Source organism: Zosterops lateralis (assembly GCF_965231275.1).
Source record: "Zosterops lateralis genome assembly, chromosome: 10".
Classification (NCBI taxonomy): domain Eukaryota; kingdom Metazoa; phylum Chordata; class Aves; order Passeriformes; family Zosteropidae; genus Zosterops; species Zosterops lateralis.
The window spans coordinates 15,083,347-15,098,189 of record NC_139770.1 but is presented as its reverse complement, the minus strand read 5'-3'; the positions used below and the strand labels follow the sequence as shown (position 1 = coordinate 15,098,189).

The 14,843-nt window shown below is 41.8% G+C and overlaps 1 protein-coding gene across 3 annotated transcripts in view; it reads right to left on the bottom strand.

Annotated features, from left to right (window-relative positions):
- TFDP2 (transcription factor Dp-2) overlaps nucleotides 1-13,254 on the bottom strand; it is a 48,213-nt gene extending 34,959 nt beyond the window's left edge. For 2 of the 3 annotated variants that reach the window (XM_083868393.1, XM_083868394.1), the window contains exons 1-2: nucleotides 13,012-13,254; nucleotides 1,907-2,000 (exon numbers count right to left, since the gene is read on the bottom strand). In XM_083868393.1, coding sequence (XP_083724519.1) covers nucleotides 1,907-1,948 — 42 coding nt within the window. In that variant the 5' untranslated portion in view covers nucleotides 1,949-2,000; nucleotides 13,012-13,254. The remainder of the gene's footprint in view (nucleotides 1-1,906; nucleotides 2,001-13,011) is intronic. The other variant, XM_083868392.1, reaches the window with a different exon arrangement.
- Between the last annotated feature and the right edge of the window lie 1,589 nt (nucleotides 13,255-14,843).

The following is a 14,843-nucleotide window of genomic DNA, read 5'->3' as shown; positions in this document are numbered from 1 at the left end:
CTTCAACATAAAGGAAAATGATGGAAGTAGTCTCACAAAGAAACTCTCTCCCTCAAGTCATTCTGCAGATCACTAAACCATTTCTGACACTGTAACAAATACTAAACTTATATTTAAAACAGGTTTTGAGCTGCAGAAACCCCCAGGCATATACAGATCTAAACCCTGCAACTTTGCAAATTCAGAAGCATTATTGTCTCCTAACAGCATCAGGAAACACCAGGGCTGACACTATTGCCCTGAGTGTGCAATCCTGAGTAACCAAGGCTGGGAAAACCCAAGAAGTGCTACCAATAAGGACACAAAGTATATGACCTCCATATGAACAGGGAAACATGAAATCTGAGTCCTACATTCATCTGCACCACAGTAGCTGATTTTTTAAAAAATAAACCCATCAATATTAGGTACTTGACTAGGTTTGCACGAGTTTGATATGCAAAATTTCAAAGCATGCATACCAATAAAATATTTCTTCTCTAAAGTACCCATAGCATTGTGCTGAAGTAGACAACAAAATTATATTTCTATATTCAACACAAGAGTAGGTTACCCAGACTGAATGTCACGTCTGTCCTCGGAGATTTTCAAAACCCAAAGCCCTGATGGAGCTCTGAACAAAGCACCAAGCAACTGAGTTCCAATGCCAAAGAGCTTTACAGAAAGCATCAGAGTAGATGGCTCCTGAAATCCCTTCCAACCCATACCACTGTATGCCTATTACACAACACTCCATGGATTTTATTGGGATTGGTATTTATCCTTTGACTGCATCAAACAAAAGGTCAAAGCCACAAATGACCTGGATTTGTGCAGCTGTCCCACATACATCAGTAGAATTACTTATTTCTACTAGAGTTGAATATGACCTATGAAACAATAAGCAAAGGGCTTTGAATATACACATCAGTTTATTTTATGTCTTGGTAAGCTTGAATCAAAAAGTGAGATATAAGACACCTCAAAGCCTGGATCTACACACCAAATGAAGCCATTAATAAAGCCAACAAAAAAATCCAACACCTGAGAATTAATTTAACCAAACTATATCATTGGCACCAATCTAACCCAATATGCACAAAAGCTTTTGCATTTACTGAGCAGAGCACAAAACTAGGCTACCTGCACTTTTATTGTGGGGCACTTCTTTGGTGGCGTTGGTTCCTAAACCCACTCAGATTTAACTAGAATGCAGGATGTCAACAGTCAAGTTGCCCAGGGCCCAAAGTCATACTCAATTCACTGATCACCAGGATTAATCAGAACTGCTCTCTATACAAGCTGTGTACCTCAAGAAGCACAGCTAATTAGGCAGAAAATTAAGGTCAGGGTGCTAATACTTTTCATAAGCTTCCTCAGAACTTGGGATAGAGGAGTCAAATATAGAGCTTGGAGACACCACTACAGGCTGGTTAATGAGCAAGCACAGAAACAAGAAGGCCTTCAGTCTTCTAGAAACCAAGAGTGTACCAACAGTAGCAAAATAATATGCAGGCTTTCTATACTTCCTTGAGATCTGAGACTCAGATTCAGCAGAAGGATTTTACAGAGGTGCAAAGGTGAGAAGATTCAACAAAAACATGCAGCCTTCACGTAAGTTTGAAGAAATGTTAGAGAAATCACAGAATGTCTTAAGTTGGAAGGGACCTGCAGGGAACAATATGAAAACAGCATAAAGCATTGCCTCAGTTATCAACCTGACCCACAGCTGAGTAAACTCCACATACTTAAATAAATTTATCAAAGATGATGGGGTACATATTTGTAGTACACAAAACCAGACAAGATTTCTGAATGTGAAGGTCTTTTTGATTGATTTCTTATATTTGTCTACACAGTTCCTAAAGTCAGAAGTGACTGGCAGAATGCCAGTATGAAAAGTAACACATTGAAGAGTTAGACTTACATTTTTTGCCGTCATGTCAGACAGTATTCCTTTATATTTCATAAAGCCATAAGATATTTCTTTTCATCTTCACAGAATCTTTAAAACGAACATCCTGTAAGAAAAGTTAATGAAATATCTTAGTTGAAACCCAAGCTTCTAATAAAATAATCATCACAATAGTCAGGTTCTGCAGAGATACCAAAATGTTCACTGCTTGGAACAGGCAGAGATGAAATACAAAGGCCCAACTTACATAAAGGCCTGACTACATTAATGTGGTAGCAAAACCATGTAATATTGTTACTAGAGTTTTCTAATTAAAACCATTAAAATCTTTTGCATTTAATGCAGATTGGCTTTAAAAATGGAAATTAATTACTTCTCTCCACTGTTTCTTTAACCACCAGCAACAGAGAAGGCTTTTAATGAAATGCGTACATACAGAAAACATTCAGAATTTTTAGGAAACATGCAAGAAAAAAACCATTCACCTCTAACTCATCTTTTAAATATTTTCATGCTTTTTTATTAAACTTGCGTAGTAAGAGTTATACTAGAATTCCAGGAAAAGACAAAAATTTTGGTATACCAAAAAATAGTTTAAAGTGACTTATTTTTAAAATGAAAGCTTCCAGAAGTATTACAAAAAAAAAAAAAAAAAACAACCAGAAGAAAAGTTACAAATCAATGTTGTCAGCACAAATCATTTTAAAGATAGAATTAACTTGACAAAGTGTTTAGGTACCTTACATGTACTTTAAAAGTGCTACTTACAGTTGAAAAATGGACTACAAAAGACATTTGAATTGCATTTGGATGAATAAGGGAAAGAGAACTGTTCACACTTTGAAGTGTGGAATCAATTCCATAAAATTAGGGAGATACCTAAACTACTTATCAAAGAAGAGTCATGACCATTTACAGCAGAAGTCACCAGCTACAAAAATAGGGTGCAGTTCATGCCATTTCCCCTGTATTTTAACCTATGTGAAGTTTGTCTTCACCTCCCTTCAGGAAAGTGCCAGGGCTTGTTTCAGTAGTGTGTGTAAGTAATGAGGAACTCTACCATCACATCCCACCACTGCTTTAGTAGTTTTGGATGACCCAGGAGAATTTTAAATTCCAGGCTGTTTCTATAAATTTTTTGGTTAATTCTGACATCATACCAATTAAATAGTTAGTGGAAAACCATTTTATTGAACCTAGAGATGTCCTCCACTTCCTGTTGACTGAATTGTACTTATCTTCCTTAGTGATTCCCTTTATTGCAGCCATAGTTGAGCAGTTACTCCAGAATGTGAACACCAAACAATTCTACTAAGACATTCCCCTGTGAAAATCTGTACATTTTAGTTTCACCACAAAACATCCAAGAAAATAATACCAATTTTTCTCTGGCTTCAGAGAAGATACTATGAAGAGGTATCTGCTGCCACCCTGGGGAAAGGGGTGACTGGATCTGTAACCTGAAGCCATAAAGCTGCAGAGGTCATGGCGAAGAGCAAATACTGAATCCTTGCGATGCATCTGAAAATTATGATCTTTGTGCCTCTCCTTTGTTGACATTTCTGACCCTTGCAGACAAACTCTCCAAATACCTCATCCAGAGCTCTGGCCAAAATTCATGTTGCAGTCTGATTGCCCTCTCTTTATTTAAGAGGCTTTACAAGTAATTTACTCAAATAAAACATAGTTAAGAACATAATTGCTAAGCAGTTTTAAGTCATTTACAGATAAGCAAACTACATTCATCTTTGACAAGTTATTTGCTGCCAAGCTTAGTGATCCAGAAGGTATTGTCCATAAACTATTACAATCCTTTGCCACAGTGCTCTTCAGCCAGTATGAACAGTTGGTATTCTTCCAGCTTTATGAACACATTTTGTCAAGGCCCAGAAGCCAGACTTTGTGACCCCACCATCTGCCATGACCTCTTGTCAGGTTCAGACAAAAGAACCGACACAGATGGCCTCAAAATGGAGATTTTCTTCATGCCCAGTTGCTGCATGTGCTTGCACCACACAGACAGAAAAACATAAAACTCAACTTTTTTTCTTCTTTAGCTGGGTTCTAATGAAATGAAGCTGCATAAAGACAGGTTCAGGGCCCAGAGCACATGAGACACAAAAAATTGCTTTATTTGAACTATGTTTGTCCCTTCATAAGCTAAGCCTTGGTTTATAATCCACTCCCATAAATTTGCCTTTTGGTCACATATTGTACAGTACAAGGAGCCAACCAAACTGACTTTGTAAACTCTGACTTGTAGTTTCTTCTAGAACATACTTCCTAATCACTTATGCCACTGACATTAAAAAGCCAGTTTGAGCATTAAATTTACAAAAGCCCAGGTAATCACACCCTAGTTACAACAAAACATACAGGAGTTTTATCTGTACCTATTCTCACTACGAGCTAAAAGCCAGATCTATTCTGAAGCTTTGGTGATTTTGAAGCTGAATCTTCACCACTGCAACAAACAGTGCAAAACAGAAAACGGTTATCTGCAGAATAACACCGCATTCCTTCTTATGTTAATTTTCTATCTATTGTCCAAAGTCTTATTTTTAAATTATCCCTATAAGACAATATAAAAGTCTATTCTCTGCTTTACCAAACTTACCCTGGTTTCCCTTCTTAAATTTTATCAGTACTTCAAGTCACACCTTCACCTAGACCAGCACCAAGCAAAGATCCTCCTCAGTGCCAGAGGCCAGTTCCCAATAGAAAGTCATTTATGTAATATTACATCAGTACTAAACATCTACAAACAAAGACAACTATTGGACAATCAACTAAATTGTTATAATGAAAAGTCTTTTATGGAACACATGAAAAATAAAAAAGAGATATTTTAGTACACTAGAATGATTTTTATCACCACTAAGAAGTGCTTTTTTCATTTACTTGATAAATAGTATTGCAAAGTGAAAATTATTCCAGGTAACTGTGTCCGCTAAGAGGAAAGTGTGATGAGTTCCAAGAAAAAGAAACCTGTATAACACCAGCCTTTCCACAAGAAAGCAATTTATACTCTTCACATCCCTCTCCATAGTACTGACTTTCAACTATTACAAGACTGATTTCAGAAGACAGCAGTAACAAAAAGACTCCTTATTAATCAGTACAGACTCAGATTTAAACCACTAATTTATGCACAGCATCTACATAGCTTAGACCACCTGTTACACATATGCTGCTTCAGTGTGTCTCGGTTTTTAGATCAGTAAAATTTCAAAATTATTAAGTACTTTTCAGAAATCCACCTGCTCTCAGGAAGTGTTTCTCCAGCTTGCTCCTAAAAAATGTTTCAATATCTAATTCCTTTCTGAAAAAACTGAGATGAAAAAAAAAACCAAAACAGGAATGCTATATAACATCCAGCTCGTCACTCATGAAGCTCTTCAAAAAAGCCAACCAAGGTATTTATTTGACAAGTCACATAGGATGAGAAATAAGTCACCACTTTCAGCTGTCATACAGTAAATTTATTTTGAAAATAATGTTAGAAAGTACCTCTAAGAAAGCATTTGAAAGTAACTCCCACCATGACAAATATGATAAAGGTCGGGCATGTATAACAAATTATTTTTCCAGCTTTTACCATGAGCAACTGTATGCCTTCAAAAAAGTCCTAGTAGATAATAGACAAAGTGATTAGAGAGACTGAACAAAAGAAATTAGGTACCTTGACCACTGAATGAGATTATGAGTTTTTTACAAAATAAAATAATTTGAGAAGAGCATTCAGTTTAAAAGTGTCATTGTTTAATCACCTTTACTTGACTTAAAAGGCTGCAGCCAACAAATCCAAAGTACAGAAGTTCTCCCAACTATACGACACAAAAAGGAAATGAGGATAACTGCGTAAAACCAAGATGCAAACGAAAGATAAAACTATCTGAACCTAATTTCAAAGAGAAAATCTCATCATGTAGTTACCATAGAGCAAAATGTCAATGTATCATCAGAAAAAATTAACTGACACCTCCTGGCAACAGCAGTAATTATGACTCAAGTTTACACACCATAAAGAACCTGGAAAAACAGACTAGACATTTGTGCAAGTTCAATGTGCAAGTTCTCCCTTCTTCTCCATGAGGGAGAACCACCAACTTGTGTGGTTTGCTAAAAGCAAATCTGGCCTCAAGGACTTTGTGTAGCAAATACTGAGGCAACAAATGAATTGGATCCCATTCAGCACTCTTGGACTCAATCCCAAATGCTGCATCCCCATTACTCCCACTATTAGCTGTATTTACTCACTACTACCAATGTACATATTATATGACTGTACATGTCTGCATGACTAGCAACAGCACTGCTGATGGAGGTACTGAATATCCCGAATCCCAGGGATGAAGACAGCTCTGAGTGAGAACAACACATGACATGCGAAGAAAATCCAAAGTTGGATTCAAAGTCTCTCCTAGATGAAAGTGCTCAAAGTCTCACTTTCACTTGATTGCTCTGCTGACCCACATGTTCTGCTGCTTGTCCAGTCCTGACAGTGCTGGGTCCCCAATTCCAGCAGCCTGGGACTGGATTCTCCTTCCCTCAAGGGACTCTGTTTCTTAGGCATGTTCTTAGACATGCTCCATGTCAGTACCAGCAGTAAACTACGTGGCTAAGAATAGGGGCAGCACTCATGGCTTCTCTCAGAATCAATGAGGTGAAGCATGTCTCTAATTGTTCAAATAAGGAGAACTTCACATTAAACATGTGGAATAATTCCCAAGCACTTGAACTTTTGAAGGCTCTTTTAATTCCCCAAACCAGCTTACTGTCATTCACCTGACATCAGAACAGTGGCTAACATTCATGCAGCACTTAAAGCTCTGTAAACTCATTTTTTGTTCTCTCGCTGGGTTTCTAGCCCATAGCTGACTCCTACACAGAGCACAACATTTGGGAGTCCGCTGCTTCAGCAGTAAGAGGCAGGTACAACTTCCTTTCAGAGTAAACAGCACACTGTATATTCACAAATGCATTTTTGCCCTAAGAAATTTCATTTTCACAATGGATTGACAAAATTTTAGTGATCTACGTGATGACTGTAAAATACCTTGGTAAGATGGTCTTTGTGCCTTGCCAAGACAATACTGGCTCCTCTTTCAACCAAGCTCAGCTGAAAACAGCTTCTTTTTGGCTACTGAGACTTGACACCAGCTCATACACTGTATGATACATCACAGAATTCTCTAGATATTAATCTGGTCTTGTAAGATTTAATTTTGAGATTTCAAAATTTCCAGAATTATCAGTGCATTGCCAAATACATGGAAAAGTTTAACCACACTGTTGAGATACACTTCTGGCTACACCTCACAGCTGGAAGGATCTTAACATCCAATGAACTGAAGATAATTTTACATTTGCATTTTACTAAAGATCATCAAGTTATATTGCAACAAAAACTTGATGATGAAGACTTGGTAGCTATTTCTTCCATTTTCCTTATAGTTTGCTGGAAGCTTTGCTCTAGTTTAATGCCATTATTTGACTCTGTTCTTGCATGGGTTGAAGATTATGACAGCATTCACCAAAGGGTGAAGGTTACAAGAAATTTCATACTTTTCTAATTATAATTTGTGTAAAGACAAAAAAGGATTTTTCTGGTGATGCACAAGCTCACAAATACCAATTACAGCACATAGAAATACCTGAAGAGCACAGTGCCACAAAATACATTGCACTGCTCTGAGATCCCACCCCTGCTAAGATTGCTAAAAGGGATCTTCCACTTTTACCCACTTCTTCCACTTTCCACTCCTTCCCATTGCTGCACACTCTGAACAGCTCCCATTCCTACCTGATCCTCAGTGACCCAGTTCAGTTCTAACACTGTCAGGATTCCAGCAGTGGGGCTGAAGGGGGTAGAAGAAGGTTTTCCACCTGCTGCCCCCCCTGACAGCTCCAAGGGCCTCCAGGCCTGTGCACAGGACAGGACTGACCCTCAGATTTGATCTCTGACTGACCAGCTCAGTCTGGTTTTCAGAATCACACCATGATTCCATTTCTGAAAAACAAGCATTCATGATCCCTCAAAATTTACTTATGGATTGAAATGTGACAAAAGGCTTGATATGGATTGTTCATATGAAGACTACTGCATGTTCTTGAAGAGTTTACTGGGGTTTGTACACCCTTCAAAAATCCATTAGGAAGGGGGATATTTATCACAGCTTTCTCAAGTTCTTATACAGCAAGAAGCAGGATGAATAATTTGCTTTTGACAGAGAGCAGAAGTCTGCTATTATACCAAATCAATACACAGCTTGAAATTGTATCAGTTGTATGTATGAAGTTATTGATCTAAAAAAATGTTTGAATGTATTTGCAATTTTAAGTTGAATTTTAAATAAACTGAAGGTTACAATAAACTGATTGCACCTTTAAGAGAACGAAATATATTTTCACATTTCTCAAATCTCAAGGTCAAGTTTATAACAAAAGGAAGTTACCTAACTCCTTCCTTCCAAGCAATGCAGAGGCCATGCACACACAGGTTTCTTATTTCATTCTGAGGACATAAGCTCACTTTCACTCGCAGTTTCTAATCTCATCCATAATTACTGCTCACGTTACCACCACACATTCTTGGATGACCACTACAGTTCACAAGTGACTTTCAGTATGTCAATGCATTGGCATTCACAAGCCTTATTGAGCAACTACTGATATATTGGCTTTAATTCCCACAAATAGCATTATAATAGCTGCTACCAAGTTGAAGAATTCATCTATACAACTAAAAATTCACAGTCTTAAAGACAGTGGGTACCTGTTGCAACTTGCTAATTTCTTTCTGACCTTATTTTTCTTTTTTCCCTCCCAGAAATTTGCAATAAGAAAACAGTAAATGAAAATGGTCCCTTATTCACACAGAAAACATTTGCTTACACTACCCATGGGTAAATGGATTATGAATTCCTATCAAATTAACCTTCCCATACAGATGTCACAGTCACCCAACAGAGGTCAGTGAGGGACTCTGTTGAACAAAAGTATTAAAGAGGTTGTAAACCACAACTGAATCATTTGCTCTTCCCACCCAAACCAACACAAATCTGGCAGCAACAGGAACCTGATGGAACAGGAGAAACCTGCCTTGCCAAACAGAGGAGCATACTCTAAGCTCCACAGGAAAAAAAATAAATAAATTAGGCTGCAAGACCAGAATTACATTCACAAATGGATTTTGATCTATAGATGTCAACAAAAATTCCATGTTTTGGACACAGGCACTCCATTCATTGTTAGCCAAGAATGGAGGAACAGAAGTACAGCCTCAGCTACCATCATTGCCTTCTCTGAGCACTGTTTGTGTAAAACCTGGGGGTCAGGGCACATCCCACTGACTGAAGTAACACAAAACGAGACAAAATATCACCTTTATAAAGTGGATTATTTCTACAAGTCATGTTAACTAACAGCAGGTTCAGAAGTTTTGTGAAAAACCTGGCAGGTTTTTTTATGTCAGTCAAATATCCTACAGACTATAAACCAGGAAGATCCCAGTGCTGTGACAATTCTGGATAATGCCTTCAAAGATACCTCTAAAGAAACCCCTTCTAGGATTTGTGCTTAAATGATTTGGGAAGTTACCAAAAATCAAATTGTCTTCTCTTTAAACACTATCAAGTCAGAAAGAATGAAACTGTGCCAACACCTGAATTGCTGCAGTTCACAACCAAGCACTCTAACAAAACCAAACACTCATCTTTTCCCAGCTTAGTTCCAGGCTCCATAGTGACAGCCAATACTGGATGTGAGCTGGCTAAAGCATTATTTTTCACCAAGTCAGTGCTACAAAAATCTAGAAGTTACTTCAGGTTTAAGTAAAGACAAATATCCTCAAAAGCCTCCTGGCTTCACAGTAGGCTGTGGAAAAAACATGCAAACCATGTTCTGAAAGGCAGAGTTTCTTCAACAGTACTAAGTGAATAACTGGACCTTGAATTATCTTCAAACATCATCCTTTTTCATTTAATTACTGTTCTGTATTTCACTAGAACTATGATATTTTAAAATGCTGTGCTTTTGTTACAGTTCCAATAATGTATATGACAATATATTAACATATATAATGGTGTTGCAAACTGAACTATTGTAGCCTGCAGTTTGACTTGCTTAGATTGATTTTTATGCTATAAATATAGAAAAGCATAAAAGTAAGGTTGAACGGTCTGTAAAGGCCTTTATTGGAAACTATCACTGTACACAGGAAATCAGATCAAGGAGCAAAGGAGTTCCTTTAAGGAAACTATGAAAGTAAGATCACTTACAACTGCCTCAGATCCTTGCAGAAGAGTCATAGTCTACAAATCAAATAATGGAGGGGGGAAAATAATTCATTTCCTTCTAATACTGGATGTTACAAAACACACACGAAGAATAAACCCAGAAAATTGTTACAAAACTGTCACTCCCTACCACACCTGCACCGTTTACAGTATTTCTTTGCATATCCCTGGTTTCTCAGATCCTGCCACAGGCATTTGTGCTCTCAGCTCCACCATGGTATGTGCACTATTACCACACCAAGACATTGGGATTGTTTTTCACCTAATACCTAAAGTTTTGTGATAAACCCATCTGATTCCAGTAGTTTCCTGGCTTTATGCACAAAAAATCCACAAGTGCATTTCCTTGCAGCAGACCAGACAGCTGATTTTCCCTATTTTAAGATTCACTGTTGGTTCATTAAGAGTCATGTAGAGAGTGAATGTAACTGGAAAGGTAGTGGAGAAGGTCTTAAACCATTACATTCAAAAAATGAAAAAGCAAACAATTAAAAAAATTATCACATATCAGAGACAGCCCTAAGAACATTATTTTAAGGTAGCACATTACAAGAAATGCAATTCCAAGAAATGATATAGTGGCTATAACTAGAACTCATGCTGCTCCACATTACGATGCAGAAATTTAAATATTTCTGTCTATATGGGATGGGCTGCAACAGCTTTCCCCTCATACCATGCAAGTCACTATTCTTATATTGCATTTAGAGATTCAATTCAGCTTTCAAAGGCACAGTGACAAGGCCTGCACATCTAAACCAAGAAACATCATATACTCTTAAAGAGGATGTAATGCTGGAGTTTTGTTTCCTGTTTCTTCACTAAACTTATAACAATTTTAGCCAAAGCTACTGAAAGATCTTCACTGGGAGGGTGCTCACAACTGCTCAGGAAGTGTGTCCAGATACACCAGAGGTCTCTACAGTTCTGTCCAACATAGACAAGAGTAGACAAAGATAAGAAATTCCCTTGTACTACTGACCTCCCCTGCTAAACAGCACTGCTGCTGCCCAGCTGGATTTGCTTGGCTTGTGTCTTTTACACTGGAGAGCGGCTGCCAAGATGCTGCTCTGAAAACTCTACCTTCCCACTCTGTAAAGTGGGGCTGCCAGTCAGAACCCTCTGCAGCAGTTAAGAGCATTCCTCTCACTGGTGTGTTTTCTGTAAAATTAATTATATTAAGACAGTACAAGTCAAATGGTTTCTTTCTCCTATGCTGCAGTAGTGATTTTTGTTCAAAGGGGAAGCAGTTAAAAGAAAGCCAAATAATTTCACAGTAATATAAGATCACTCCTAAATTCACCCATGAGATGATCTTATTAATATTTAATAATTTTCATTTTTTCCCCTAGTAAAGAACTACATCATTTGATCTGTTACTCTGTCCTCTTCTAGAGGCACTAGACTCACTTCACAGTAAGAAACTTTTCAAAGGAGAACTCGAATTTTTTCCTCTTGACCACCTCTCCTGCCAAGTTTTTTCTTTTCTATAATGTAAACTTGTCCTTAGTCCTCCATGTTTTTTTCAAAGTGCTATATTTAACATCTTACATGCTACTTTCAACTGAAATTCCTGAAATTCAGTACTTCACTGTACAAAAAACACCAGTCAGTATACACAGCACTGGCATAAATATGGGCTGTGAAATAGCTCTGCATTTGCCCTGTAACACTGGTCCTCTTGGTCTTTGCCTCACTTATACAGATCCTTTTTTGTGCATGACAGGATATAATATAATCAAAAGAACTGAAATTAATTTGGGAAGGGTAAAGGAATAGAGAAAATTTATTAATTTCTTCTTTAACAGCATCCATTTTTACTAGCACAACATTATTTTTGAATCAAAGACTGTATCAAGTTGCAATTTGCTACAGCACCACACAACCTCCAACATTTTACTATCTTCTGTCAACATAACTAAGCCACACCAGTGATAGAAGTTGAAAAAAAAGTCTCTGTGACCCACATTAATGAAGAGTCAAAATATAATTGAACTGCTTTCAGAATTATGAAAACTGACCAAGAAATATTTTGTAAAAATTTTTTTACCCAGTCTACTACATCATATCAATGAAAACTATTCATTTTCTCTGTGAAATCAAGAATTTACAGAGAAAATAAACTCCAAAGTCCTTTCTCCATAGGAGAACAGCTTAAGCTGTGACAGGCAGCTCGGCATCCCCCCTTTACTCAGTGAGGGAGCAGCTCTCATCTGCGGTTTTCCTCCGCATTTCAAGGAAGTTTCCTTATTCTGTATTTTCCTCCCATTGTTTGTATTTTCAGCTCCAACACGCGTTGTTTACACCGGGTTCCCTCCGCCGCGGAGCCGCTTACAGCTGGGAGCCCGGGCAGGCCTGTAACTCCCAGGAAGAGGCAGGCGGGGAAGTTTTGTGGTTGTTGTGCCGGGCTGACCCTCTCCCGATAAGAGCGGCGGTGAGAACCGCCCCGACACGAAGTTCAAGCCCCGCCGAGCAGGGCCGGGAGCTGGGCCGGAGCCTCCCCCGGGCCGGGCCCCGCCGCCCGCACAGCCCGCGCGGCCCGGGCCCGCAATGGAGGAGGCGCCCGGCTGTCACCGCCGCCCGGGCCCGCCGCAGGTGCCGGGCACCGCTCCCGCCCTCCGGGGCGCCCGCCCGGCCTGAGGCCCCGCGGGGACAGGACGGGCCGAGCCCGCGCTGCCCGGGGCACGGGGAGGGGGCGGCGGAGCCGGGGGACCGCGCTGCCCGGGGCAAAGGGGGGGCGGCGGCCGCTGATCGCTGAAGAAAGGGGCTGCCCTCCCCCGCACGGCCCCCCGCACCCGCCCCCCGCTCCCCGCTCACCCGCGGGCCCGGCCAGGGACGGAAGGTACGGCGGGCGCGGCGCGGGCCGGGCCCAGACAGCGGCGCTGAGGCGACGAGACGGCGACGGTCCCTTGGCAGCCACCGCGGCGAGGAGCGATCCGGCCGCGCCGACGACGCCTCTGGGCCGGGCGGGCGCCGCGCGCTCGGCTGTGGCGAGGAGGCCCCGGAGCCGGGAGCCCCCGCAGCCCGGAGCGTGGCGGCAGCAGCGCCCCCGGCCCGGCCCCGCCGCCCCCCCGCGCCGCCCCGCGCCCGGCGCTGCCCGGTCCTGCTCCCCCGCACAAGCTTGGCGGCGTCTGCCGGCCGGGAGCGCCCATTGGCCGCCGCGCCGCGTGACGTCCGGTGCCCTCCCCGCGCCATTGGCTCGGCCCCGTGTGTGTACACACACCGCCCGCCAATCCGCGGGGTCGCGGCGGGGAGGGCGGGGCGGAAGGGCGTGGCCGGCCGGGACCCGCGGCCGCCGCCTCTCCCTCGCGGCGCGCGCCGGCCGCTGTCAGCTCGGGGACCCGGGTTCGATCCCCGCCTCGGCTCCGGGCGGCCGCACCTGTCCCGGCGGCGCCCAGGTGCTGCGGGCGGAACGAAGCGTGTAAATACACAAACACATAAATATATATAGGCCTGTATTTACACACAGCGCGCGGCGCCGCGCTGGCTGCGGCCGCCGGCCGTGCCGCTTATCTGCGAGGCGCTGGTGGGGCTGCCTTCCGGGATGCAAAGTTCAGCCCCGCCGCGGGCCCGGCGTAGGAGCGGGCGGCAGAACGAGCCCAGGGTGGCCTCTGCACCGGGCCCGGGCCCGGCTCGTTCCCCCTGCCAACAAAGGCTGCCGGGCCAACAAAGCGGCGGGGCCGGGGAGCGGCGACCCGCCCTGGCACCTCCGCCCTGCCCTGAGCCCCGGGCCCTCCCCGCAGCCGCCACTGCCCGGGGCCCGCGCGGCGCCTGCAGAAAGGCCCTAAGAACTGTTTAACATTTCCTTACCCCTTTAAAAAGCTGTTTCGACAAAGCAGGGTTACCTATTCTTATAGAGACCATATAAATAGAAAGCCTTCCTGGGAGCAAAAAAATTATCTCTGCACTAGTTCCATTGAAAGCAGCGATGCAACAGTGGTTAAGTCTTCCTCAGTGCGGCCAGGCACATCCAAGGGTGCAGTTACCCATCCTGCACATTCCTCTAGCACAACTTCAGCTTAATGCCACTGAGCAAAACAAGGTTTATGGGGACACTAACTCTATTTACGTGCTTTAGCTCCCTTGCAGATCATACATACATTACTAGATTAAATATGATAAACTTTCATTCTTCTTGCATTACAGACATTAAAAATGCTCTAGAAAGATGGGGTTTTTTTGATCCTGTCCACAAAAAAAAGAGGAAGGAACATCAAGAAAACAGGTGTTCAGCCTATAAAATCGAGTTCCTGAATCCTGAGTCAGTCTAAGGAAACTATTAGCAAACAAGACCTTTATATTTACTTCAGTGGGGCAGTTTACAACTGAAAATCTTGCATGTGCATAAGAATTTCCAGATTGTGGTTTTAATTTCTTTTCATCCTCTATAAAACACTCCCATGACATGGAACAAGACCTTTTATCAATATTGGCAGTGTTATGCAAGATACATTCACAAAAGCAACAGAAATACACAAACTATTGTGTATTCTCTTGGAGCCCCCTCTAACAGGTACAACCACAGCCACTGAACATGACACACACCCTGACAGAAATGCAGAAGGCACACACTACCTTAAAAAAAGAGGCAAACCAGAGGCAACCAGGCTGGCTGGTTTACTGCACTATTATTAGTTACCACAGCTAAA